The sequence below is a fragment of the Corapipo altera genome, unplaced genomic scaffold, assembly GCF_003945725.1.
Source record: "Corapipo altera isolate COAL_440 unplaced genomic scaffold, ASM394572v1 1, whole genome shotgun sequence".
Lineage (NCBI taxonomy): Eukaryota > Metazoa > Chordata > Aves > Passeriformes > Pipridae > Corapipo > Corapipo altera.
In genome coordinates this window covers 15,038,994-15,066,835 of record NW_020884873.1, presented here as the reverse complement: position 1 = coordinate 15,066,835, position 27,842 = coordinate 15,038,994, and the positions used below count along the sequence as shown (strand labels likewise).

At 42.9% G+C, this 27,842-nt stretch overlaps 1 protein-coding gene across 1 annotated transcript; it reads right to left on the bottom strand.

The window, feature by feature from the left end:
- Nucleotides 1–13,340: 13,340 nt before the first annotated feature.
- Nucleotides 13,341–21,755, bottom strand: RASD2 (RASD family member 2). Its single transcript, XM_027666917.1, has 3 exons — nt 20,957–21,755; nt 17,173–17,452; nt 13,341–15,643 (listed from the first exon to the last, which is right to left on the bottom strand). The coding sequence occupies exons 2-3, from the start codon at nt 17,441–17,443 to the stop codon at nt 15,114–15,116; spliced, it is 801 nt and encodes a 266-aa protein (XP_027522718.1). The 5' UTR covers nt 17,444–17,452; nt 20,957–21,755; the 3' UTR covers nt 13,341–15,113.
- Between the last annotated feature and the right edge of the window lie 6,087 nt (nt 21,756–27,842).

The window sequence follows — 27,842 nt, the reverse complement described above, 5'->3', positions numbered from 1 at the left end:
CAGTAGTTTTTTCCTCTGAATGACTGCGGGAGCATCTACCCCTACCCTTAAGAGCTCTTTCCTAGCCCTCCATCTCCTTTTACATCCTCTCTCCTTAACTTCCCTTACCACAGTAAAAATTGACCTATCCAGGCTCCTCAAACCACAAATGTCAAAATTCATGGCACTCTGAAGATGTGGCTCTTTTAAAAGCCCAGTCCAACCTGATTGTAAGCCTCCCCCATTCCTTTTCTCCACTCAGACGTCACTGCCATCGGTGGAAGTGGTGAGGGCTCACTGTTGTTTGACTTCCAGGTATCTCATGGGATGGGTAGCTGGACTCTCCTGTACCCTTTTGCAAGTGTTTTCAAGCCTCGCAGTGTCTTTCTCAGCAATATTAACAGGCTAGTTTTGCAGAAGGTAGAACTCACCACGCAAGTGAATCTCTGTCCCACTGCAGACAAGTCCTGACTCCAAATGCACTGAAGAACCACTAAGCAACACAGATATTTCTGTCACACCCCAGTCTGCGGTATAATTCCTGTTCTTTGTCTTCAACCAGATATAATTTGGGACCTTCCAATCACCCTCCCAGTTCCATAACATCCAAATGAATTTGGCCACCTTCACAGCGCGGTAACCAGAGCTCCGGTTCCCAAGCATGCTCAAGACCTGAAGAGACTCCAGTTCAGTTCTTTGCAGCTCAGCACCATTTCTAGCTACTGCATGTCACCTCTTCTTAGACCAACCTTTAGCAAAAGACTTCTGCATCGAGCTTCCAAGATGTTGGCTGTCAACATGCAGATGTGCAATCCTGCCTCCCACTTCCCTCCTTCTTCCTTCCCTATCTCTCTATCATACCGCAGAATCTCTCAGGCTCCTGCAATGTGGAACTAATCCCACAAAGATAATCTTGCTATCTCTGGCAGATGGATATTGATCACCTACCTACACAAGGACCCTCCACAAGTAGCATAGTTTCTCTCACCCCTTAACCCTGAACAGTTTCATTGCCAAGACGTCACACAGTGCTCCTAAAAATCAATCTACACCTCTTCTCCTCTAGTAAACTAGACTGCTTCTTTTTCTACAAGAAATAAAAGCAGCCATGAGTCCTTCAAGGGAAAGATGTTTTCCTCTCCTCCTTCCTCCACCTACATGGCATGAATCTTAGGCTATATTCCACAGGTTTGATTGGAAGTAAGCTTCTTACTGCTGGCAGAATCTGCCTCCGCGCCCTCTCTGCTCATTCAGTGAGTGACACTAATCAGTGGTGTGGGAGGCAGGGACAATATCAAGTACTGAGGTGATTGACAAGCCTCACTGAGGATGTACATGTACCCCATGTACATGTAGGTATGTGAGGGTGAAATAGGGTGGATCAATCAATCTCTTTGTATCATTGCCCATCACTGGCACAGATCTTCATTTAATTAATAGTTCACTGAGACAAGAAGAAGAAACAAGCAAGTTTTCCCCTCAAAAGCCCTATTTGGTGAAGATTTTAGAGTATTTTTGTGGTTTTTTAATGGTTTATTATATCTCCTGTTAAATGAGCAAATGCCTCCATATTAATCACAATATGGAATCGACATGAAAAATCAGGCCCTGCTGGGCAGGGAAAGATCCTCTGAATTATCTCAGCAGGAGAGCTGGCACTAATTTACTGCTGTTGTGCTCCAAGTACTTCTGATGCAAAAGACAAATGGAGCTAAAGGTTTGTGACTTAGCTTGCAAGTACATTTAGGCTTTTTGAACAGCGCCAGCGGGGCAATGTAAACTGGCATGAGACCCTTGACTCATGGTTCAAGTCAGCAATCTAGCCCTGTGTGACCTGCCTTCACACCTCATTGTCTTTTCTTTTTGAGCAGTCTTCCTTCCCTATTCCCCACCACATATATTTTTGCTACTCCAGAGCCTTAGATGTAAAAATGCAGTGCTGTTTCTCTGCTTTACCTTCCAAAATAGTGAGTTTCGTGTCTGTTCTAGTTTATTTCCATGAGTTTGCCAGTGCGCCCTTTTGTTAACAGAGACAGAGATGAAGGAAGCAGCCACAGCTCTGTTTATCAAAGACATGAAGGATGATGTTGTTTCACACTATGAGCAGGTTACAGTAGAGATTTTTCCAAACCCTGCAGCTGTTTCTACCCTGTTCCTTCAATGGTACTGTAGGCCAGAGTTGTACCAGAAAACTAAATGTAGGATCTTTCTCTGGCACTTAAACCAACTGGAATGGAAAGGTCTGCATTCACTTACATTAAACCTCATTACCCTTTAGAAATGGCTATCTGTCTGTAAACTCCTTATGAAGAATTGTTCCTGTCCTGGGCTAAATCAGAGACTGCTTAAAGGCATTGTCTGGTGGGACCCCTCCTTGTTTTGGGTCAAAAATATGACAGGAAATGTACAAACAATTTAAGAGTGGGTGATTCAGTTCTGGAGTCTGGGAACACACCCAGGCACCATTTAATTTTTTAATATAGTAATGACCAAGATGTCTTTTGCCTTTGAGCATTTGATTTTTTAAACCCACTAACACAACTGCCACCTTAAAACCCTTTCTTCTGCAGAATAGAGGCTCGTGTTGCTCCACCTCCTAGCAGAATACTAGAGACTGTAATTGCCTAGGTGGCAAACCATCCCACCTTTCTTGGTAGCTTCTGTTTTTTAGTCTCCCTTTGCCTGAATGTGCATTTGCTGTTTCTGTGAGGAGGCAAGAGCTGTGAAGCTGTGGTTCCCAGGCTGGGAAAAGAAGTCAAGACTTCTGTCTAAGGATGAGATCTATACTTCCAAGAGATACCTTGTCACTTTAACCCCTGTTCAGCTTCTCAAGTTTTACGGTGAGATATAAAAGACAAAGTCTTTGGGGTATTAGGTTCCAGTGTGTTTGATTAACTCTCAGGATTTAACACCTCTAGGTTTTTGGGTTTGCATCAGATTACATGCTAGTATGGGTTTGCCCTGGCAACATGTTCTCACAGCTACACTGGAGGCACAGGCGTTTGTGGATACCTTGCATGGTCTGGTGCTTTCCTGTTAATCCAGCAAGTCATAGGCCATTGGTGCCCAGCTACTGCTGGCTAATGTCAAATCCCAGATGCCAGGAACAGCACTACTACTCACTTGGTTAAAAGGGATGTCTGACATACACATCTCCTTAGACAATTTTTTGTCCACCTGAGTTTGCTTCCCAAAGTTTCCTCTTTCCCCCTGAATTACTTCTTCTTGAGTGAAACTAAAGGCTTTTTTTTTTTCTTTTCCTATCTCCTCCTGAGAAACAGACCAAAGCCTGTGGACGGACAGAACTTGAGCTTAGGAGTGCAGTGCTGGAATGCCTCTCCTGGGTCAGGGTGTCCATTTCCTGACTGCAGCATCCTATCATGTCACACAAGGTCCTTCATAATGCGTCAGACTTATCTTTAAAAATAGTCAGGCTCTTGTCTCTGGCCTCTGGAACATAGGCAGAAAACGAAACTTTTAAAACTATCCCAAAGAAACATTTCCTGTCCACAGGACAGATTTCACCCTATGACAGCTCTGTCTGGTTAATTTTTCCGAGTTCCTGACCACTTTTTTGTACTTTCTCTTCTCTGCAACTTCCAGGCTTCAGAAAGTAAATTGGCTTTCTGCTGGAGTAACCTGAAGATTTACTCATCACCCTTGGCCTGACCTTTTTTCAATATACTCAGCTGCTCCCTCTCTGCCCCTCCTGGCAAACAGGCAGACAGGACATCCCACCACAGAGCAGTTTCTGGCTAAATGCCCATATTCAGCTGGAGTCATGTCAAGGCATGAGCCTCTGACGTTTCCTGCCACAGAGGAACTGGTGGACTAGTTATCCTGCATCAGGCCTTTGTGAGGTTGCTGCTTTGTTGGCATGGGGTCAAAGGCTGGCGTGTCCCTACACTTACCTTGCTAGCTTGTTAATGTGGTGCCAACATACTCTTGTCCCTCTGAGGCTACTGACCCTGAGCTCTGGACTCAGTTGTGCTTTTCTGTAAGTATCCCAGAATCAAGCTGTTGGAACGTGGCACTGTTTGTGCAGCAAGCCTTACATAACTACCCTGGCGTAGAACTGCAAGTCTTCCACAGTGCCCCCTTTTGACTTATCACTTCTGGAGTTATTTTGTCTGGCTGTACACTTATTTCTGGGATGGTTTGTGGCTGTGCCCCACAATGGACTTGTTGGAGCACACTATGCATCTGTTGGAACATATCACAAGTCTCTTTTTAGGGTATTATCCCAGATTTCCTTTCTCTGCAGATCAAAACAGTCATGTCTGGTATAGGACAAAGGCAGGATAAGCACTGCAGCATGGAAATTCAGAAATATTCCTGTAATCTAGGCTTACTCTTTACTGTACTGTTTCTAATTCTTTGCCTGGGACCAATGTTTACTTATGTGAAGTAAGCCAGGGGAAAACCCTCAGTTCTGGCAGTATTTTGTCACTCTCTGTATCGTGGCTCTCTCTGTATGGCATGAAATGACGTCTGATGGCTTTCTGAGATGGGACAGAATGTATTTCAGAGAAAAGTCACTGTGCCATGTGTATGAAAAGCCCTTGTCTCCTCAGCCATCTCCTTTGACATGCCAAAAGGGAATGGGCTCTGGAAACTGTATCTGTGGAGACTCTGGTCACAGGCTTGAGAATACAGCAAGATCATGGACTAAAAGCCATCAAGAAGGCATGGCTCTGCAGTATGCAAAATCATGCAGGTGATGAGGACAGTCAGATCACAAGACCTGGTATACAAAACATGGAAATATCTGGCAGTATCGACACAGGTCCTCTTGATTCTGACTAAGCAGAAAAAAAAGAGAAAGCTTTCACCTGAAGTTTAGGAGGGCTGGAAATAATAGGTGTTATCTTTCCCTAAAACCATAGGCATATGTTTGCCACATGTCACGGCCCTGCCATCTGGACATGTGAGAGCTGGTCTTCCACAAGGTTCCTATGGTAGCTATATAATTTGTCTCTCCCTCTTTGTCCTCCTCTCTTCTTCTTCCCTCTGCTTCTCTTTCTCTGCTCCTTTCTTGGTGTTTTGGGTGACTTGGAGCTGGAGAGTTTGGATTTTGACTTAACTGTTGTGGAATAGTATGTACTGGGTCAGTATTGTGGTGGAACATTTTTTCTAGCTTGTGTGGTGCCCTTTTGAGCTTTTGCCAAGTTCCCTTGTTTTCTCCCCTAAATTATCAATAAAAAATACCTCTTGGGAACAAGTCTGTGGCTTGTTCTCTTGACACTATCTCAAGGTATTAAAGAATCCTGTATATATATTTTAAAGTAAAACTCCTGGCTTAGCCTGTGAGCCTGCAGCTCTGTGGCCAGAGTGTTGCGGGAGAATAGAAGAGGACAGGACCTTTCTAGTTAAGAATAGTGGCAGACACAAAACAGAGAGCTAATTTAGAGGTAGTTTTCTGACTCAATTGCTAATGATGTTCTTCCTACTGGCTTAGAGTCCTGGAGCACCCCAAATACCTCCAGTCAAAATCAAACTGGTTCTTTATTCTTGCTTCAGATTCTCCTATAGCCAGTGAGGGGAAAGATAGAGGTAGGAAACACAGAGCCCGCCAACCCCAGGTGGGGGCGCAGATGACACATAATGTTTTGGGCTCCACCCTCCCTTTTGCTTTAATTCCTGGTTGACAAAAATATACCATGGCAAAAAATGCAAAACCAACATTTCTCTTTGGAATACACTCCTTTTCTCAGTTCTTTTAAGAAACAGAAAGCTTTTCTTTTTTTTTTTTTTCTAATATAAATGAGTGGGAAAACGGAAGGGCCTCTCAGACAGTTCTTGCTTTACTAAGAAAATCTTCACTACTCAAGAACCTCTCAGGCAAAATCACTTACCTTTTCAGTTTTCACTTTCAGTGGAAATTTGCTTCAGAACAAGTATTTCCTCCTCACAAATCTCAGTCCTTAAATGCTCCCTCTTCACTCAACCAATTTGGATAAAGTTTAAAAAAGCACTTAAGTGAGCCTAAGCTCATTTCATTTTCGAAAGTCAGTTGGGAGTCTGAAGTCCCATGGAAAATCATCAAAACTCGAGGTTCCTTAATTAATGAGGTGCTTTCAGACATTTTCCTCTTTGGCAGAATTCTTTTCTGAAAAGAGAAAATTCATGGGGGAAGATGTGAAGTCCCAAGAAGAAGGGATAGAAAACATCCTTAGGGCTCTCTCTTTCACCAGGGGTGTTCATTTCTTATGCATCTCCTCACTTTCTAGCACAGTTAAGTGTCCTGCTGCTGCTGGGTGCTCTCCATCGGTTGGGTTCTGTGTTGTCTGTGAGGGTTTTACCATCTGAGGGCAGACCATTCTCCAACAATCATGCTGTGGAGGGAGAAACCAAAGTTTTGTCAAAACCTGTGCCAGAGGTATTCCTCCCTGGGAGATCAAGGTCAAATAATGGCTCTTGCATGGCCAACAGCAGTACAAAGGGGCTGCTGAGGAGAATCTCAGTCTTCCCTGTGCTTTTTCATTGCTTTCAACTATGAATTTTGTGGGTGGCTAACAATGTTTTCTGTTCCATCAATTTGTATTTCAAAAATTAGCACAGTTGGTTAGAGCAAAGTGCTAATAACACCGAGGCTGTGAGTTTGATCCCCAGATGGGCCTTTCACTTAAGAGTTGGACATAATGATCCTTCCAATGCAGAATATCCTGTGATTTTGTGAAAGGTGGGTGTACACCCTCCTCCTAACAGTATATGATCCATTTCGTTCTCCTAAGAGCTGTGAGAGGTCCTGACTCACAGGCAGGAGAGGAGCAGACATTCCTTGAAGCATTATCTGGTCACTAAAGGAAAGGGCAGTCAGCAGTCCTTTGCCATAACTTGGCAATGCCAGCATGGCTGTCTCACTTTCTTGTCCTGCCCAGATTCAGATTTCACAACAGCCATATATGTAAGACATCTCTGCTGCCTGTCTCAGGACACAGTTCAGAGTTAGGTCTGAATCACTGTGAGCCATGGCTGGCTTGGGGTTTGCACAACAACTGGACTACCAAAATGCCACAAAGTTGCTCTGTCTTCCTAAAAGATGTCTCCTTGACAAGACTGCTAGGGAACACTGCAAGGAACCAATGCAAGAATAATAAATAATTTACCCATCCAATGTGCATTTTGGAAGCAATGTATAATCCTTACATCTGCTTTTTCTCTTTCACTAAGTCCAACTGAAGGAAGGTTATTACTAAATTGTATTAGGTCTTGATTCTGCTACTGCCACAATGTAGTACTTCCAAGGTCTCTACTGAAATAATTCACTCTCAGATGCTAATCAGGAAAGTGGTGGATTAATATTGCATACAGCAACTTCTTCTCACTTTGGGCTGCAGATAGGATGCTGGTAGGAAACAGGTAGAAACCATCATAGAATATAAGGCAGATGCTGTGGAGTACAGGAGTTAATGAGTAGGATTCTGCCCTGGTCTTTGCGTACATTAGGATTTTCTATTTGTTGTGCATTTGTACATTGTCTGGTATAATGGGGTCCTGGTCTGTGTGCAGGGCTCCATAATACAAATAAATACCACCATGACTAATGGCAGACCTTGTGTAACTGCCCCAAAGTCGTCAAAAGCTGCAAGCAGTCTGAGTCAGTACCATTGTGTAAGGGGATAATTTTCTGCCTTGACAGTGTTGTGGCCAGCTGGAATTGTTCTCTCTGATAATTGCCAATCTGGATTTCTCCCAGATGGCAGCATCTCATAAAGAGTATCTAAGAAGAGCTCTGCTCTGCTCTCTAATAAGACTCCACAAGAGAGCTGTTCATCCCTGTCACCCCTTATCCATTGCCTCAGGCAAGTCTCCTGTCAATTTGCAGTACAAGTCATTGCTCTGTGTTTATTTTTCCTTTTTATTTTATTTCTTTATAGAAACTTCTATTTATTACCTTGGCAATGATCCACCCAGCAAGGAACAAACTGTTTTGTGACAGAAAAGATGAGACATTCTACCCTGGACCACCCAAAACCAGTGCCACTGATCTTTCCTATGCCATCCTCTAGCCCCTCAGATCGTGTTTAACAAGGGTGTGTTTTCCTAAGGCACTCATTTTTCCAGCAGAGAGAGGGTGAAAGAAGAGGTTGTGCTGTGCATCCACCCAAGGGTCCCTGAGCAAAAACCCTTCTACAGCACACTACTGCTTAGCACACAGACGACTGAGGAACAGGGGTTTGCCAGTGTATGATTATAATCCTGAAGTCATGGGACTTGCCAGCTCAGCAGATGCTGAGGAGAACAAGACTGTAGGTAGTGCAGAAATCAGGGATTATGCAAAACGTAATTGCTCTCCTGTGTAGCTGGCACTGCAGCAACTCAGCTCCTGATTGAGGTGATACTTGTTTCCAGTCTGCCTCTTCACCTTTTAACGTGTTTATCCATCATTGTGGTACCCAAGTGCCTCACAATCTAGAAGATGTTTATCCTCTCTCAACTCTCCCATGAGTGCTATTGGCCCTCCATCAGGGATGGGAAACAAAGATGCTGATTTAGGTAAAGTTTGGAAACTGGTAGAAGTGTTCCTAGGCCTTTTAGATCTCTGACCTGAAGAGTAAGACAGAAATCCATGGTACCTCACACCCAGTTATTTTACCAGTTTGAACCTACTTTAACTCTGAAACTCCTGGGAGCTTTGCAAAGACAGTGAAGAACTAGTTGGGATCTGTCACAGTCCTGATGCTAGTGGGTTCTGAAATGCAAGATTCAGCTCCACTGCTGGGAGTCTGTTTCTTGTGCTTCTATGTGGCTTTAGTTCCCAGTGTAATACAGAAGGACCTCAAGTCCCAGTTTAATAGAGTTGTGCAGTTTTCCAGATAAGGTCACGATGCGTGAAGGAACTGTTTCGTGCAGCTAGAATTATCCACCCTTACTCCTTCATCTACCACAACTGTAGAAACTGTAGAGGTTTTTGTTTTGATTTGCTTTTTAACCTCAAAATATGGACTCAAGACATATCATTAAAACCCATGTAAAATATTCAGGGCTCTCATGTGTGAGTTGGTGTTCTATACTAAATGCTGGAAGCCAAATGCTTGTGAAAGGACACTCTTGAATAAATAACAGTCCATCTGGAATGCCTCCTTCAAGAGCTTGGAGGGGAAGAATGTGCTGGAGAGAGGGAGTTGCTTCCCTCTGGGTCAGAGTAATGTGAAGACACGTATGCAATGTGTCAGTGGAGTTTTTTTTCCTTTTATATTATTTTACTTTGCTACACGATGTCCTGAAACACAGTGACCTAATTCCTCCTTCTCTTCGTGTTTACTATGAACTAATAATCTTAGTTATCCACCCCAGCTAAAGCACAGGACACATTTGCATTAATAAGTCATCAAATATTTCTGAACAATAACCAAATGCACAAGAAACCTTTCATGGACAATTCACCAAAGGAGCTGTCTGCTGCAAACAGCCCAGGGATCTTTCTGAAAGTGCTCCAAAAAGCAGAGTCTGACGTAAGAAGTCTGGTCTCTATTGTTAGTGGTCTGCTGGGAAGGGACCGATGAGCTACCAATCCTCCACTTGAGGACCAGGAGCTCGCGGTGAGGACAGACACTCTGAGGAGATTTCTTTGAAGTAGACTTGGGATCAGAGTCCGTCACAACAACAAGTGTGGGATCAAAATAACCTAGTGGCTCAGTCAGTCTAACACACTGCCAACAGCAAGTTACCCCTGCTGGCTATGTAGATTTCAATGTTTTTCTCTGTGTTTTCCTAATGGGACTTTCATGACATCACTTAGAAAAGTTTCCAATAAATTCCACTGCCGTAAAGTCTTCACTGCTGAATTGCCTGTACTTGTTTGCTTAATACTCCTGTTCCCACTGAGCTGTCCCCATGTCCAGCTCTAAATAAAAGGCTGTCTCAGTTGTCATCTCCACCTTTCAAACACATCTGGGTGTTTTCAGCCAGTCTATCTCAGACTTTGTTTGCCTACATGGCACAGAATTATCCCTTTCAGAGTTTTCTTAGGCTTACTGAAGTCAATCCCTTTAGGCTCATAAAATGTTTTTCTTGCTAGTTCTTGGCCTCCTCCCATACTGTTAATAACTTTCTAGGAACATGATGCCTGGGACCTAGGGTGGTTCTCCATGCTATGGATGACCAATGATGGTAGAGGCAAGGAAAGGTCTTTGGGTGGTGTTGTCATGAGAGCAAAAGGAAATGTTTCTCTGGGAAGTCTCAGTCTGAGACTGTACCAGACACAGGTTAGAGAGAAGTTGGGCAAGGCTCACAACTAGCTCTAATCAAACCCGAGTACAGAAGCTGGGTTTACAGCAGTTTGGGATGTGTATTCCCTGTATCAGGTACTGTGCCAGGAGCAATGCCACAGTTTACAATCACATCGTGGCAATGGTTTTCTTATCTATGGTAGCATATCCATCCCACAGCTTTACAAGACATATTGACTTGTCTATGAAGTGGGTCTGGCTGGTGATCTTTGTTTCTCCACATAAGAGAAACCGAAGGGAGGAAAATTTCCCAAGAGGACTCAGAGTTGAAAGATCTAGGGCAGAGCCACTGCTACCCATCTCCCCCCTGCAAATTCTCTGCTCTTTTGAGTGCAGAGAAAAAGCTGTTGCTATAGAAACCAGTGGGGAAAATGTACATTATCTCATGTTTTACATACTTTTTCAAGGAGACTGTTTAATCTGAGCCTGCCGCCATGTAATTTTACAGAAACAATAATGCTAGTAAAACCCCTAAGTGTAATAGTGATTTCAAATTACATCAAATAATCATCAGTGACTTCAAAAACACCTCTGCTTGTAAGCTTCTGCCCTAGCCAAGACACTGGCACAGAGTTAGTAAGGCAACCCATAATAAGGTGCATAACAGGAGAGTAAATCTAAGGCAGCAAAAGGTGTGATGAGAGGTGGAGGGTGGGTTCTTCACAGTGGTAAGCAGCAGCTAACATCTGAGGAAGGACAAAAAAGCTAAATAAAATTTCTTCACATTTTACTTGTTTGTAGAGAAGTAGGAAATAAAGATGAAAGGTACGTTTTATAGAATACATTCTAGCCTATCTTTTTGTTTCTTTACATGCACAACCTCCTGTTGCTATCCTATATTTGTTAGTCCCCTTTTGAAGCTCCTTTCTGCTGCCCTTTTAAAAATGATCCCACCATTTCCTACTTGCCTTTGTAAAAACCCTTTGACCTCCCAGACAATCAGACATATTGTACCCCAGGGTCTCGAGGAGACAATACTCTTTGTGAGGCTGCATCATGAAAGCCTCTCTCTAGCATCAGGCTGGCCTGGTGGCAGCAGTTCTCCTGGGGATCCTTCAGAACAGAAGCCTAATTTAGTCCTTTGGATATCAAAACAGGCCTTCACTCTGTCCTTTCTACACTCAGTTTGTTTTTTACTTAATTCACCATGAACCAGTGTTTCTTTCCTGATTTCCTGTGGCTTAATTAGATTTTTACCAATATTTATAGTAGCTCCTATGTGTTGACTTGCGATTTCTTCAGGACAAGGACTTTCTTGCTGTATTGAGCAATATACAAAATAAATCTCAGTCCTGTCTTTTTCCAGGGCTGTGATTGATCCTCAGTCAAGTCCCTGCTAGATGTTCTGAAAGTAAGCACACAAAAACATCAGTGAGGCTTTGTATCACTAATGTTTGGGTTTATATACTGCAATATAGGACAAGGTAGCTATTGGAATAAAGCAATTCAATTACACCAGGCAAGACCAAGTAAAGATACACCAGCTCTCAGCATCTTTTTCACAGATCCTTTCCTCTGGACTTGCCCTTAGTCCTGTGCATTTTCATGACTTCTTGGGTTGCAGTAAGTTCTATGCAGGGCCCTTGAATCCCAAGGGGGAAAAAAAAAAGACAGTTTCTCTTTCCATTGCCTCTGAGACCTGGCTGTAGGTCTGGTCTTTGCTCCTTTCAGGGTCTTGCAGTTTCTGCACACACGTAATAGAGTTTCTCATAAAGCCCTTCCCTGTTCTACCTTACAGTCAGACACATTCAGTGGTTAGCAGGGAAGAAGTAATTTGCCTTTCCTCTTCCTGCCTTACCTTATACCCCCTGTGCAGGAAGGTAGCTTTGCTCTCTGTTTTCCAGTCCCATCCTTTTTCACAGAACATAATGGCTGCTAACTGTGAATAAACAACTGATACACATACTGTCTGGCTTAGGGGCTGTAAGAACTTCTAGAGCTCAAATAATATATAGATATTAATAGAATGACTGTAATGATATAATAAAAGAAAAAAAATATCCTCAGGAGCACAATAATCTAACTTCAAAAGCAATTACCATCAGTAACAAAATGCAATGAGAAGACTAGGATTACTTTAATGAGATTATCTGCTTATTGCCATTTGTTTTTGTGGGTGACTGTAATACTGTTTCACCTTCATTCCCAGCCAGTTTCTCAGATGCTTCTCACCCTGAGCATTGGCCAGCCAAGCTGGGGCTCACTGGCCTCCCCATGGGATCCAGCCTATCTCTGTGAGCACCTTGGTCTTCAGCCTCCCCTATTCTTGTGCCTTTGTTGTCTCTGCAACATTGTTTTTCCACACTGGGAGTCTTTGTATCCATGGCGGAAAAGGCAGGAATGGGAGGACATGGAAGGATGATGAAAGCTGGTGTCTTCAGGGAGATGGAAGGAGAGTAGGCAAAATAATTGTAAGGTCAGTGTTTTAAGACAAAGGCAGAGACTTGATTATGAAGACTCTTTTGAAATTCAGCTTTATCCAGCAAGCCAGGGAGAGCAGATTTAGGCTCAGTAAGGAAGAACCTGGTCTATAGTGCAAGGAGTTCTCATTTAGCTTCCCAAAGCCTCTTAACCCAACCAATGTTCACACTTGTGCCCTTCTTACTCCATCTTCAAAACCCTTCCATGTCCTTGTGGCACATGGGTGGAGAGTTTGTAGAAAGGTGGGCATGTGCTCTGGGGGACCAGGACTAAAACAGCTGGGAGGTGCAAATGGTGAGAGGGAGAGACTGCTGAGAAGATAAACAGTGATGTGTCTGCAGAGACCACATTAAGTCACACCAGAGATCAGCATATCAGCTCTATGCATGAAGAACAGAGTTGTTGTTTTCTTGTGTTGGAGGCAGCATGGGGAAGAGTAACTATCTGCCTCTGCAGATATCTGTATATATAAGTTAATGCTCAGATAGATAGACAGATAGATAGATGTGGATATAGTTCTGTTCCAAACAGACAAGTGTGTAGCCTCTGGTGTCTGGAGGACTTAGAAGGTTCTTCCAGAACTTACTGGAGATCTCATCAGGATTTGCAACCCAGAACTCACTTGCCTTGATGCACCAGCACAGCATAAAAACAGGACCTTCCTCCTTATTCTTGGAGAAAGTATAAAAGACCAGGACACAGGTAATAAATAAACCAGGTTTAATCATAAACCATTTACATATTTATAGAGAGGGAGGGAGACATGATCAGAAAGATGCTGCCTTGGCAACAGGAATAAAAGAACAGTGTATTTTACCAGTCAATATACAGTACCAATGAAGTGTGGAGCTGATAAATGAATATGGGATTTTGCATCCCAGAGGCTAATTTTTACAGACAATCATCATTCTTGGTTTCCTGTCAAATTACAGCACAAACTAGCTCACAGCTCTGCCCAAGACACAGCAAGGCAGCCACAGCCAAGAACAGAAACTGAGGGTGAGAAAGGGAGAATATATCTGAGGTATATATAACATACATATTCTACTGTTGTGTACAGTCTTGGGGCCATGCTTTGTTCACAGACATGTGTGCACACATCTCATTTCAGTCAGCAAGAATGGTAAGCTCATATCTGAGAGAATATGTTGGGCTTTGAGGGCATACAGGAACTCATCAAACAACAGAGCCAAAAGCAGAACAGGGAGAGAGATGAAGGCAAGGAAGCCTGTACTGAGCTGAGAAAACAAAGAAGTGAATGGACAGCCCCAGATTTATCTGACCAGTCTGTTCAACCCTGTTTGGACAGCCAGCACAAAGCTTCTTTTCTGAAGAGCTTCTGCAGTGCAAAGGTTTACATCCAGGCAACCTTTATCAGACAGTGGGGGAATCCATCAACAAAATTACTAGAGGTAAGTTAACGGAAGAAATACAATGGAGCTGGCCCTATAATCATTCAGTTCCTAATTTTGAAGAACAACCCAATCCTGCCTCTTAGGTGGCCTAAGTCTACATATTAATCTGGTCACTCTCAGCTGACACAGGCAGAGGAAGAAATCATTACTCTGGTGACCATCAAGGCAGAGGGTGGCATTTGTACTATGGTGCTCAGAGTTGGTGTGGCTGCTTTGAGAAACAATATCACACCAGGCTTGAAAAGCAGTCAAATGCATTGGTTTTTGCAGAACTATTTCACTTTAAATCAATGTACATACTAGAAAGTTTTACAGACGAAAACCACCTTTCAGTGGTAGAAAGCAGACACTATTTAATGTCAAACACACCATCTGATTTTGCTAAAAATACACCCCCAGACAATAAAAAAAACCCAAATCCCAAATAAAATCTATAACATAAACCAACATTCATGTCTATGTCAAATGGTAACTGTTCCCAGAAACATAAAATCAAGTTCTTCTTAATGCAGGTGCCCTCAGAAGTGAGTGGAAGTCGTGCATCCACATGTAGAGTCCACTCCCAATCTGTGAATCCTCAGTTAGGACTGCTGCCCTTTGAAATGCAAGTCTCACTTTTTAAAAGGAGAGCACACATACGCACAGGCACACAGAGATTCACACACACACACACATAACTTCCTCTCTCTTAGCAAGAGCTGCATGCTGGGTAAGTGTTAATGCCTCCTGTGCATTTTTGTTCTATTTTCTTTGTAAGGATAAGGTTGAAAAATCTTTACTTCTCAGGCCTGTGTTCTTTAAACAAAAACGGGAATGAAGAGGAACTACATTACAAAGACAAAGAGATGCACTCGTGTCTCAGCCGTATACTTTTTCCCCAGTCACTTTCAAGGATGATGTTATTTACATTTGTGACTCAGCAGAATCCACAGGAAGAGTTATCCTTTCTCCATGCTGAGTTTTCTCAATAAACCCCATGAGCCCATTCTCTGTTCCCATGGACCATTTTTTCTCTAAGGCACTGCATGTGGATGTTGACTTCAGGCAGAAGTGCAAACCTCCTTCACTGGATTGTGCATTTCTCCCTCTCTCTGGACTGACCTTCCCGGAGAACTTTCGATTTGATATACTTCAGGTCACTGTTGACGCTTGGCCGGCGAGCAAAAGGAGAGATCATACCATAGGCACCCATGTCCTTGAATCGGCGCATCCGGAAGGATTTCTGTTGGAAAGTGTCACCATACTGGATGGAGATTTTCCTGTGGAGAGAAGGGCTCATCTCATGAGGTAGCTTGGCCATGCTGAAGAGAACATAGAACATCTCATCCACATTGGTGTTCTTCTTGGCTGACACTTCAAAGTAAGCACAGTTTTCGTCGCTGGAGACAAGATTCTCACCTTCATCAGTGCGTACCTTGCGGAAGACTTCACTGTGGTCATTTTTATTTCCACAGATCACCATAGGGAGGTCAGCTGATTCCTTGGTCTTGTTCTTCAGGCAGGATTTGACCTCAAGGATCTGTTTCTGCAGCCGCTTGACCTCATCAAAGGATTCTCTGTTGTCCAGGCTAAATACCAGGATGAAAACATCCCCTGCAATTTAAACAAAGATAGTGTAAAGGTTTGTTCATTGCAGCCAGTGTCAGAGGAAAAAAATTTTAAAAAGACATAGGTTTATTTGCTATCTCTTCCCCATGTTTTTTGGTTGGTCCTTTGGCATCTATTCACTCAGCTGTACTTTAGTTCTTCTAATTCAAACTCCCCACACCTTTCTGTAGTGCTACGGAAAAGACTTTCGGCTATGATGTTATTTCAGTGATATCTGAGCATGTTCCTAGTTTGCACTGAGCTTGTAAGTTATTGTGTGTTTTACTCTCTTTTGTAAACGTGGCTCTATCTCAGCTCTGCTGCATTGCTCTTCCTTTCTCTTCATTTTGTTTTTATCTCCATGTAAAACACAGCCTGTTCTGACACCAGAAGGAGTGGAGAGCTAGTAGCCACTCAGCCTTGGTCTTTTGATTACACAATGCATGGAACAACACCTGAACTAAAGATTTACAGCTGGTCAGTCCTGAATGCCTAAGTCAGTAACAAGAAGTTTCTCAGTGGGCAGTACTCTGCTGCCATTGCATTTGCTCAAGAGAAACAGGCCATGGAAAAAAAGAAATACATAAATGACACAAATCCCCTGGCATTTCCTTTTGACATTTCCTGACTTACAATTCCTTATACAAGTAAAAAATAAGGCAAATCATTGCCTGTTGAATGACATTCATGTGGAACATGCTAAGAGAGCTTTCAGGGACCAAAGCTCACATTTGCATCCCAGAAACTGGTTCTAGGACCTCACTGAATGCACATGCTATCCTGGCCAGATGTGAAACTTATGTTTCAGTGGCCAGCTAGAAGGGTAGACAGCGAATCCAGAAAGTAGGTTTGCTGTGAGGTGTGGCTGAAGATATCTCTACTGTTACTTTTACAATTAAAAAATTCATTTTAGCTCACAACAGGAACAGTTTGACAGTGAGAATGTTCAAACTGAGCCCCTCATTTTCCTTTCCCCTCCCCTCCTCTTAACACATTTGATTAAGCACAGACTAAAGAGGTATCCTTTTACTGGAATATCAAATCAAAGAAATTGGGCTGGAAATTTTAGGAATAAAAAATTCTTTGGGATTTTCTTGGTTAGAATTCCCTTCTTGTGCATTTCACATTTGTTTTTCACTGCATGTATCTTATAATGACATGTTTATTTTGCCCTCTTCTGCTCTTTGTGCCCTCAAGATTTTATTCAGGCATTTATTTGTGACTGCAATAAAAATACGGAGCAAGAGGGGAAGGTAGAAGGGAAATAAACTAGAAGAAAATTTCAATTCCAGACCTTCACTTAGTGGACTTCCCTTCTGTGGCTAATGCATTCCCTATAGTGCTGGAGCACCCCAGACAGGAAATCTCTCTCTCTGGAAGTGTATCTTGCAACAACATCAAACAGTCCCTTTAGCTCCCTCCCAAGTAAAAGTCATCTCCATGCTACACTTTTCAAGCTAATCTTGAAAATAATCTATCCTTAAGATCTTTCACCCACTGTTACCCATCTACTCACTTCCCCATGACTTTCTTACCTGTCAGGATAGAAAGCCTCCTCATAGCAGGGAAAGGGTGATTCCCAGAGGTGTCCAGGATGTCCAGCTGATACATGTCTCCCCGGATGTTGTAGACCTTGCGATGAAAATCCTCGATGGTAGGAGTGTACTGATCCTCAAACCGGCCGTTGAGAAAGCGTGAGACGATGGAGCTTTTCCCCACCCTGGAGGCTCCCAGCACTACCATCCGGTACGAGTTCTTGGCTGGCACATTCAGGTTGCAGTTTCCACCAGACATGGTCTTCATCATTGCTTGATCCTGAAAGAGGAAAGAGCAGAGTTGGAGGAAAGATCAGAAACAAAATGGAAGATAAAATAGGGCAGCTCCTTACCACAAGCTTGTCAAAGAGTGCTCTGGAGCATAGTCCTGGTTAGTAGATGAATGGTCCATACAGAAATCTTTTAACGGGAAATGCTTAAACTTTTTCATTTCCAGGGAATATTTAGTTTTGGTTTTGGTTTTTTTGTTTGTTTGATTTTGTTGTTGTTGTTGGTATTTTTTCTTTTCTTTTAAAGTCATATAAAAATGAAGGCATTTACACTGAAAAATAACACGCTTTTGCATTGCAATTTGCTGCTTCATCTAAACATTAAGGGCTAGATTCATCAGCTGTGCTTCAACTTAGACACCAACTTCCTTCCCACCATCTGCATCACTTACACATTACCAGATTTTTCAGTAGAGCTTGGTTCTCATTTAGATACATAAACACAGAGGTCAGATTCCCCAATATATTACATCCACTGCAGCTGCCACTAGAACCTAGATCGCTTCATTTTGTTGCCTAAATAGGAGTTGTGCATAATACTTGTTTTCTGAGATCAACTAAAAGTCAGACACAAACAAAAATCATGCTGAACATCAGTAGCAGCTAGACATCTCAGTAACTTTAAATAGCTGGTCCCATGCAACCTTCATTGCTGGTGCAGGGAGTGTGAGCCACAAAATAGCACTGGCTGGTGATAAATTCAAACATCTGTACCTTCAGTGACCTTTTAGAAACAAGATTTTAATCTTGCTCTTTGGACTGGTGGTGTGGGAATTCCTTATCAACAGACTATCAGCATTGCAGCAGGATGGCTGGCCATGGGTAGAACTGCAGAAATGTAGATTCCGTAGGAGTTTCAGTCTTTATACATAAACAGCTCTTATGGGTGTCACGGTCTTTGAGGGTGCTAAGTACAAGCAGGAGAAAAGATGAAGGACAGCCATCTTAAATAGCTATTAGACATGATTTCCAACCCCTGACATCTAAAATGTCAGAGACCTTGGAGATTGCATTTTGACATAGCACTCAGATGCAGAAAACTTCGATAGGAAATAAAAAGTGATGCTCAGACATTTTTCGTGTACCAGTTCAAATGAATTGTGTGCAGAAAGGAAAAATATAACCCCTGTGTGGGGAAAGCTGACTATTAGAGCAAAGAAGGCACATTTTGGAAAGAGTTTATTTGGGTTACTAGAATCTTATTAAAGAATAATCAAGTTCCTACTATGCTGTTTATTTAACTTAGGTATTGTTTATTTAATATTACAATGCAAGTACTTTATGTACACTGAAATATCATTTCTGGGTCCAGATCTGGATTCCTATCTTTATGCTGAGTGAATTTTTATCTCCCAGGCTTTTATGTGGCTGACAATTATCTCAGTCAAGAGCTTAAAATATTTTATTTTGTTTAACATGTGCTAAGCACCAAAGCAGCAGTGAAGATACAGTCATTGCTAAATAAAGAAGTCTCTGGAATTCAGATCCAGCATCATTTCAAGTGCTGTGCTATTGCCCAAGGAAATAGCAAAACACAACTATTTATCATTATTAATATAATTTGCCGCATGACAACAGCATATTCAGCCTTACCTAAAGGACAAAAGAAAATGTAATGCTCTCCTCAGAGTAGCTTACACTCTGAATTATAGTCCGCAGGCAGGACAGCATGATATTAGAGGCAGACAGTAATGTCAGCACACAACTTTGAAAGGACACATACATATGGTACTGTTGGGATTGCTGTGGTGGGAATGACAGCAAGGAGCACATCAGTATTTGAACTGGACTCTGTTCTAGCTACAACAGGACCTATCTGGTATTTGAATTGGACTCTGTGTTCTAGTCACCACAGGACCTGTCTCCGATAGTGCAGAAACATCATATTCAGCCTCTGAAACAACACTGCCATGTACACTGTCTCTGCCCTTTCCTATGTAGCCAGTTCAATACTGTCTTCCATTTGTGAACAGACTTAATGCTTCCTTTCTCCCTCTCGGGCTTATCTGGCAGAGAAAAACAGGGAGATAGATTAATGAGGAAAACTACAAACTTCTTTACAGCCCAGCATCAGTATCTAGAAGTGAGTCAGCTCTTCAGACTGAGACGGACCAGTGTAGCTGCATGAGGGTGAGTGGACTGTGTTGGTTTACACCTGCTAGAGATCAGTTTCGTACAACTTGGTGCAAAAGCATCAGGGATTGAGCATAGTTATGCATTTTAAGCAAATGCCTTATATGTCCTGTGCAGAACATGCTTGCTGAGGGACCTGATCACTTTACGCTGTCCTTGTTCCACCTGTCAAGGCATTCAGTCAAGAGAACTCCCGTGCTTTCTTAACTGTTTTTCATTTCACTTCAAGTCAAAAAATGCTTTCCAGCACTTTGACTCATGGAGTTGCTACTCATCACCTCTCCTGCAAATATGACTCCAGAGCGTGCTGTTGAACTGGGATATTATATTTGTGTTTTGTGCCTTCTCTTCTTATCCCCCCACTCCAGTTTTTCTCCAGTTCAACACAGTCTGCCTTCTTTCCTTTTCAGAAAAGGAATGAAACTTCAGCCTTCACACCCAGAGGTGGCAGGGGGGAGCACAGGCACTCACTCATACATTGAAAAAGATTAAAGGCAGAAGAAAAGAAACAGAGAGAGTGACCACATGTTCATGTACTAAGTAAAGCAAAATCAATCAGAAGAGAATGAGGAGACAAACAAGCTCCAGCTGGCTTTAATCTACATCTTTTCCTTCCAGTTTATTAAATTCTTAAGCATAGATTAATTCCCAGTGATACCTTCTGCTTTATATACTGGCTTGATGCTAGAAATTTTACATTAGGATTTTATATTGGTACAGTGCAGGAATTTCAAAATGCCATAGAAATATAAACAATTAATGTTATCTCCTCTTAATAAAGGGAGAGGCTCATATGCCCAGAGAGAGCTGAAACAGCAGACCAAATTCATCATTAAACCCCATTTATCTTGACTCCCTGTGTCATCATCTACCCGCTAACCACCACTGCTCTTTTCATAGGCAGGCATCGGGTGAATGACAACAAACCTGCTTTTGTTTGCTCTGGAGAGCGCTCGACTGAATTCCAGTGAGGTACTGACAAATCTGATCCTGAGCACCCAGAGAGAGATACCTAAGGAAGATATTCTTCATTCAACCTACCAAGAGCTATTGCACCTTAGTTTTCCATCCTCCCATCAGGGCATATGCTCCCTACCACTCCCCATCCATGAACAGACTTCTGAACTACCTCTCTTGCACTCCTCCATCTCCAGCTACTGCTTCTGTCTCTGTTTGCCACCCCAGAGTAAATTACTGCACGCAACTAAACAGGACATAGCAGACACAAATGCTATCATGCATAACAGACCTGTCACTTGTTAATCACTATTAGTGTCCCTGTAATTTCCATGCACACCAAAATCACTCCCGTGGGATGTTTGTTTCCTACTTTCATCCCAAACTCCATGCTGATTTCTTACCTCTCTTTCCTTGGAGGAGCAGTCCTGGATCTTGGTGCAGTCTGATGAAGATGATAATTTTAATCAGGGGTGGCTGCTGCTGTAAAAAGCTGTTGTTCTGTGGATCCCACGTTGCTTATTCTGGGCTCAGTTCTTCTCCAGTGTTTTCCAAGAACTTAGCAGGATTGGGAAGGACTGCAGGGCTCCAGAGGGTGTTATCCCATGAATGGTAATTACTGGATCAGGCAATCGACATGGGCTAAAGAAGAGTCTCAGAACCAGTGACAGCTTTTCCCTTTGGTGAGATGAGCTTTTTCCTTCACAGCCTCAGTTCGAGAAAAGGAAAAGCAGAGTCTCTTCCACCCTCACTGTCTTTTCTTACAAGTTGCGTAGGCTCTGCTGAGGGAGAAAGAATTTCAGGAGCAAGACCTAGTTGTGCAGGGTAGTGGGTGCATCTGGCCAGCCCACCCTGCCTCTATGCTGCCTCAGACCCTATGGGGAAAGATCAGTGCAGGCATAGAAGTTGTCTACGCTTCCCCAGGTCTTGCCTGGTACATCCCTCTGCACAAGCTTCTTTTCTGCTGGTCTGAGATTTGCTTTAAAATATTCTCTTTCTAGGACAGAAGGGGGTTTTCTTTATATTTACCAATTAAGTCTTTCTTCTTCCCTCGCTGCCTTTCTCCTTCTCGGTCTCACAACTACTGGCAAATTGCAGATTTTTCTTCTGTAGGACTCACAGATAATTGGCTCAACTCCTCCCTTGAAGTCAGTGTCAGACACAGGGGAAGGAGGGGTGCTGAGGGGGTGGGATTTTGTGCCTATTGGAAAAATCTTTTCTCCTCTAAACAGAAAGTTCATATGCATCGCAGATTGCACATTCCCTGTCTTTCCACCAGAGACCTGTATGTATGCATGTGTGGGGAATGAGTTAGCGTGTGTGTATGAGAGACATAGAGAATTCATTTACTTTGCAAGCTGTAAATTCATAAGCTGTTTCTAAAGGCTCTAAACTTCCGTGCTGATCTCTTCTGCTAGATAGCAGCAGATTGACTCATTCCCCAAGTAAGGGCTTTCTGTCCATGATTTCTGTGGTACTTTTGCTGTATGGAATACTTTCTCCTGTTTCCTCAGCCTCAAAGATATTTACGTTAGAATGGCTGGTTGGTTTAACTGAGAAACAAGAATAATATGCAAGTGCTGTTCTCTCATTAATATTTAAACAAATGAAAAACTAAACTAGAAATGGGTAATAAAAATGTTAAAAAAAAGTCAAACAACTGAAAGTGTGGGGAACTGAAACTCAGAAAACAGAGAGAAACAAATTAAAAATAGGGTGAATCCAAGCAGTTTGTTAAACACCAAATGAAAAATTGTGTTTGCAGTTTATTTAATTGATAATGGCCTTGATTTTCTCTCTTTTTTGAGCTAAAGTAATAGTTTAGATCTATGAGTGCATTTTAAAAGATGCCAAAAAGATTGACTTTGAAAGATTTGAAATGAACTATTTCAGCATTTCCCACCTAAAACTTGTGATCAGGGGCGGGGGAAAGAGGAAGAAAAACACTTTGAGATTTCCAAGGTATTTTGACAATAAGAAAATGGAAGGGAGGTACAGTCTTCCAAATGCAAAAATAGTTTCAGGTATCCTGCAATCCTCCTCCTTTTCTGAGCAAATTTACTCTTTTTTGAACACAAAGATTCTTCCAACTACCATGCACATTTCATCTCCAGATGCCCCCCCCCTTTCCTGTCCCCCTATTTCCCGTGAAAAAATTCCAGTAGCTTTGGAGGAATTTCTGAGATGCTTTGCTTTTTCTCCTTCAAGGAGGTTTCTGTTGCCACCCTCGGAATAACGCTTCCCTGCTTTGCCCGTGCTCCTGGCTCTGCACAGCAGCCATCCACAGCCAGCAGCAGCAGCAGCTGCCGAGGAGAACTCCTCTCGTGGCTGTTGCAGGCACATGGTCTGACACTCCTGTGAGTGTCTCTGTGCCGACAGACATGGGAGGATACGGCGCAGGCTGTGGGATGAATCCTGCTGTAACTGTGAGAGGCAGCAGCTGCCACTAAGGTCAGTCATGGCTGTCCTGAGCTGTCTTGATGTGCATTTGGAGGCTCCCAGGCTAACACAAAGGCAAAACAGCATTGATCAAATTTGGGGTGCAGCAGCTCCTGCAAACAACTTCAGATTTGGGAAGGAAGGGCACAGCTCGGCAGAGCACCATTGAAACACTCCTGGTGTTTCACCTGGTACTGAACTGGTAATTTGTCATGACCTGAACTGAGCTCTTTTTAGACCACAGTACCAGATCTCCTTTGTCAGCTCCTGCACCTTTTTGCTTTGGCAAAAAGCAGAGGAGTATTTTTATGGCTCAGACAAATTTTTGGCATAAGATATGATGCTTCCCATTCCTAAGTCATTGGTTCAGATCAAACCTGGACCAAAAACTGCAATCTTTGGTGTCCGGTCAGCTATTTGTGTAGCTTAGATCCAAATAGAGTAACCAGCATCTTGATATCATTGCCAGAGGAGGAATTACCACAAAAATCAGCAAAGTTAAGTCCTGTAGTGCTACAGAAAATAAACTCTGCTTTCATCCCTGTAGCTCACATGTCAAGTGAACTGAGTTCTCTACCAAGAAAGAAGTGTAGTCATCGAGGAGACCATCTCATCAGCCTGGAATCTCAGCCTACTCAAGCTCTTTTGAAAACCAAATGCAAAACTCTTGCCTAGCTGGCTTCACCGAGTCCAAACTCCTACTCAGCTGTTCTCTCCAGCATTTCAAGTAGCCAGTCAAGTTCCTCAAATGATATCAAAATAAAATAGGAACATACTTGACTATTCACCCTAGCTTTATTTGATCTCTTATCAGACAGCTAGTAAAAAAATAAATTACTTTTGAAGTAAGCCTTCAAAAGATAATTGATAACTATGAGCCTTCAGAGGCTTGGAAGACGTTGTAGGTTTTTAGGTTGTTGTTTTTTGTTTCCTTTCCTATGGTGTGCTCCCAGTTAAGGAGCTGACAAAAAGCCAGGCTTTCATGCTTTTCCCTCATGGCTCAGGAGACCAGAGCTTTAAAAAAATCCCTACTTTTTCAAAGGCATCCTGAGGGGTTCTGAAGGAGAAGTCATGTTATATCTGTCCCCATCTGAGGAGTAGAAACAGCAGCACCTCTTTGCTTTTAGGGTTATAAAGGGAATAAGTGAATCAGAGAGACAAAGTCACTGCCAAAATGAGAGGAGAAGTCCCTAGTCTCAACAGTTGCCTCTGGTTAGTCAGAAACTATCAGCCTTTCTTAGGGCTTACAGATATGTACCAATTTAAAAGGCAGGCTTACAATGTATTATTCTCTGGAGGCATTTCTTCCTCCCACTCCTCCAGTCTATAAAGGAAGCCTAAATGAGGTTTTTATCTGTCTAAGGCTTTCTCTTAGGATGACAGGCTGCAGGGAACCACCACTGCTACAAAGGGCTGTGCCTGCCTCACTGGGTGACACTGGCCATAGCTTTTGGGTGTCCATTATGAGAGACAAGAGAAACAGAACGTGTGGAAGATGAGTTATATCAACTGAACAGTGTGAGGTGTCAGTGGATGAAAAGCTTGACATGACCCAACAATGTGCACTTACAGCCCAGAAAACCAACCATATCCTGGGCTGTATCAAAAGCAGTGTGGCCAGCAGGTTGAGGGAGGTGATTCTGCCCCTCTGCTAACCTCTCATGAGACCCCATCTGGAATACTGCATCCGATTCTGGGGGCTCCAACAAGGACATGGACTTGTTGGATTGGGTCTAGAGTGCTACAAAGGTGATGAGAGGGATGGAACACCTCTTCTATGAAGACAGGCTGAGAGATCTGGAGTTGCTCAGCCTGAAGAAGAGAAATTTGTGCCGAACACCTTAGCACCAGTACCTAAGGAGGGCCTACCAGTAAGATGGAGTGGGGATAGGACAAGGGATAATGGCTTTAAACTGGAAGAGGAGAAATTTAGATTAGATTTAAGGGAAAAAATACTTACTATGAGAGTGGTGGGGCACTGGCACAGATTACCTGAAGAAGCTGTGGATGACCTATCCCTGGAAGTGTTCAAGACCAGGTTAGATGGGGCTTTGAGCAACCTGTTCTAGTGGAAGGTGTCCCTGGCCATGGCAGAGGGGTTGGAACTAGGTGATTTTTAAGGTCCCTTCCAACACAAACCGTTCTATGGTTCCATGGTTTGTTGATGCAGTGGCTCATCAGCACATGTAGCTACTGTGTCTGATGCTGGCATGCAGGTCCTGCTGGCTCATCTGTGGGGCTGCCTCAGCTGGAAGGTACTGCAAATGGTGCAGCTGTGACTGGGAGACAAGACAGCTGCATGTTTTTTGGTTCTGCCTGTACAGTGGTGGGCAGAGAGGGAGGACTAGGGAGGGCAAGTCAGAGGAAGTGGAAGAGAAATGTTGCAGAAAGAGGCTGGGTAGAAAGATGCACAGAGGAATGGGGAGATACAAGGGGAAAATACAGCTGATGTGTGTTGCACTAACCAGCTGGTTTCAAATGGGGAAGACCTAAATGAAGCAATTTGCTCTGTGGTGAGACACAACTGCTTCTCAGACCCCTCAAAGGAGCTTCCACCTCCCTGAAGACAAGTGCAGCTCTCAGGCAGCATGTACACTGATCACGCTGGCACCAGGATCCAGGGAAATGTGGGCTTGTGAGGCTGAACTGTCACTGTCATGGGTAATTTAATGCCTTCTGCAGCTTCAGGTACTGGCCGTGTCTGGAGACAGAGACTCATGTAATGGGCTGATGCAGCAGGACCAGTCTGTTTCTCTCCACCTTAAGGCAAATGACAGAAGTGACAATCACATACCATTCATCTCTGGTCAGAATTAGTTCAAGACAAAAGATGTTCCAAGGCTTTTGTCTCCCCTTTGAAAGCAAATGCAACAGAGATTAAATATTTAAACCAGCTTTTCTCTCTCTTTTCCCATTCATTTTTACCCCTCTCATTATTCAGTAAAGCAGGCTCATTTTTCCACCCCCTTGCCTTCCTTCCCTCCCTCCCACATTCATCTCTCCTGGTTGCTGCTCCTGCCTTTGAGCAGTGCTGAAAAGTTAGTGTTCAGAACTCAGTAAGCTGCAGGTACCAAGTCATATTCTGAACAGCAAACAGATGAACAGCTGCAAGTGTTACTGACCCTGCATTACCTGTACCCCCTCCCGGCATTTAAACTCAGTGAAGGGCTCTCCAGGGGTGCTACAGTGACTGGGAAAATAACTAATGATCATCAGTTATGAGTGAGAACAGTAATAATTGGGAGAATACAGCTGGAGAAGGCATACCATTTAGAAAGTGGTGGTTTGATTTGTATTCTTGGTCCTGTCACAGAATTTGTGTATAACTGTAATTTCTCAGCATCCCAGAGTGTAAAATGTGTTAATAGTATTTACTGAGATCCCTACAAAATGGAAAAGCATTACTTTACTGTGAAAAATGAATTCAAGTCACCTCTTCTTTTCTGCATTTGCCATGAATTAGTTTTTCATTCATTTTAATGAAATATTTTTGAGAAAAGACTGCATCTCTGGTCCCCCCCTCCTTTCCTTTTGCCACTGGCACAGGATGACCAGATTTCTTCACCAGACATGCATGCATCCTTTCATTTTTATTCCACTGTTGAAAATTTTTAAAACTCCCCATATTTGAAAAATTATTCAGAAGAAAAATTAAAGTTAAAAAAAAAAAGCTTATTTAAAAATACTTCAGGGTAGGACATGGGGAAAAAAACAACCAAAGTGTACAAATAATTTCTTTACCCTCAGTGAATTCTAAGGCAAGGGTGTTTTATAGACTCGCATGCTCTGATGGGGGAAAAGCAATCCCCAATACATCCATCCATGTAGCTTTTGATCCTGCTGGAGCAGAAGAACCTGTCATGCACTCACCTGACAGTGAACACAGAGTTCTTCACAGAGTGGGCGTAGATATACTCCATGATTTGCAGTTTCCATTTACCATCCCACTTCCCTACCTGCTCCCAGGTCCTTGTCCAGACAGATTAACACCTGTGAAGGAGCCAAAGCAGATCTCTCCTGCTGAATGATGCTGGTAGAAAGGGGTTCATTCAAAAAGGCCCCCAAAACTCTCCCCTGACTGACACCTTCCAAAAGACAGAGAGCAAAATAATTCCTTTTGGGCCATTTCTGTAGCTGTGTCCCCAGTGATGTTGCTTGGATCCCCAAGATATGTCCTTACCTGCCCTGTTTTACTATTGGTTCTGACCCTCTTACAAGGGTTGATGATCATCTCTGGAAGATTTTTACCTGCAGTGGGAATATGGACAACTAAGGAGAGCAGAGGGGAAGGAACAGTTTGGATAAGATGAAGGGGACTGTGGAGGAGAGCATAAGTCCTCATGGAAAAATATCTAATCAAAAGTACAATTAAGGCTCATCAGATGCAGCTGAAAAAAAAGACAAAACAAATGGAACAAGAGGAGATGCATGAAAAATGGATAAAACAGAGACAAGCCAGAGCCCTCTGCAGCACATGTGATGTTGCCTTGTAACCAGCTCTTCTATTTTGGTCTCCATTAAGAAGTGGCAATTGCAAGTCTAGGTCTGGCCACTATATTTGGTATGAGCTGGTTCCATATAAACATTCCCAAAGAGAAGCCCTCTTTGCCTTACAAGCTGTCAAAGGCAAAAACGTTCTTCTCTAAGGATCTAGTTTCTCACATTCCTTCCTTACGCCACCAACACCTTCAATTTACAGCTGTGCCTCCAGAAAACAAGGTTAATTCCCCTGTGAAACCTGTCAGCCTTTACAGGTATGTCCTTCTAGCACAGCTCTTCTCACACCATTGTCTTTTTATGCCTGGCTGACAAGTTTGTCTAAATCCAGTGGAACTCCCTGAAGCCATGTGG

What these genes read in the sequence shown, in the direction of transcription:
- RASD2 (XM_027666917.1), bottom strand. Translation starts at nt 17,443, where the DNA reads ATGATGAAGACCATGTCTGGTGGAAACTGCAACCTGAATGTGCCAGCC. An exon ending in GAGGCTTTCTATCCTGACAG is followed by an intron (nt 15,644 to 17,172) that starts GTAAGAAAGTCA and finishes TTTAAATTGCAG; the next exon opens with GGGATGTTTTCATCCTGGTA.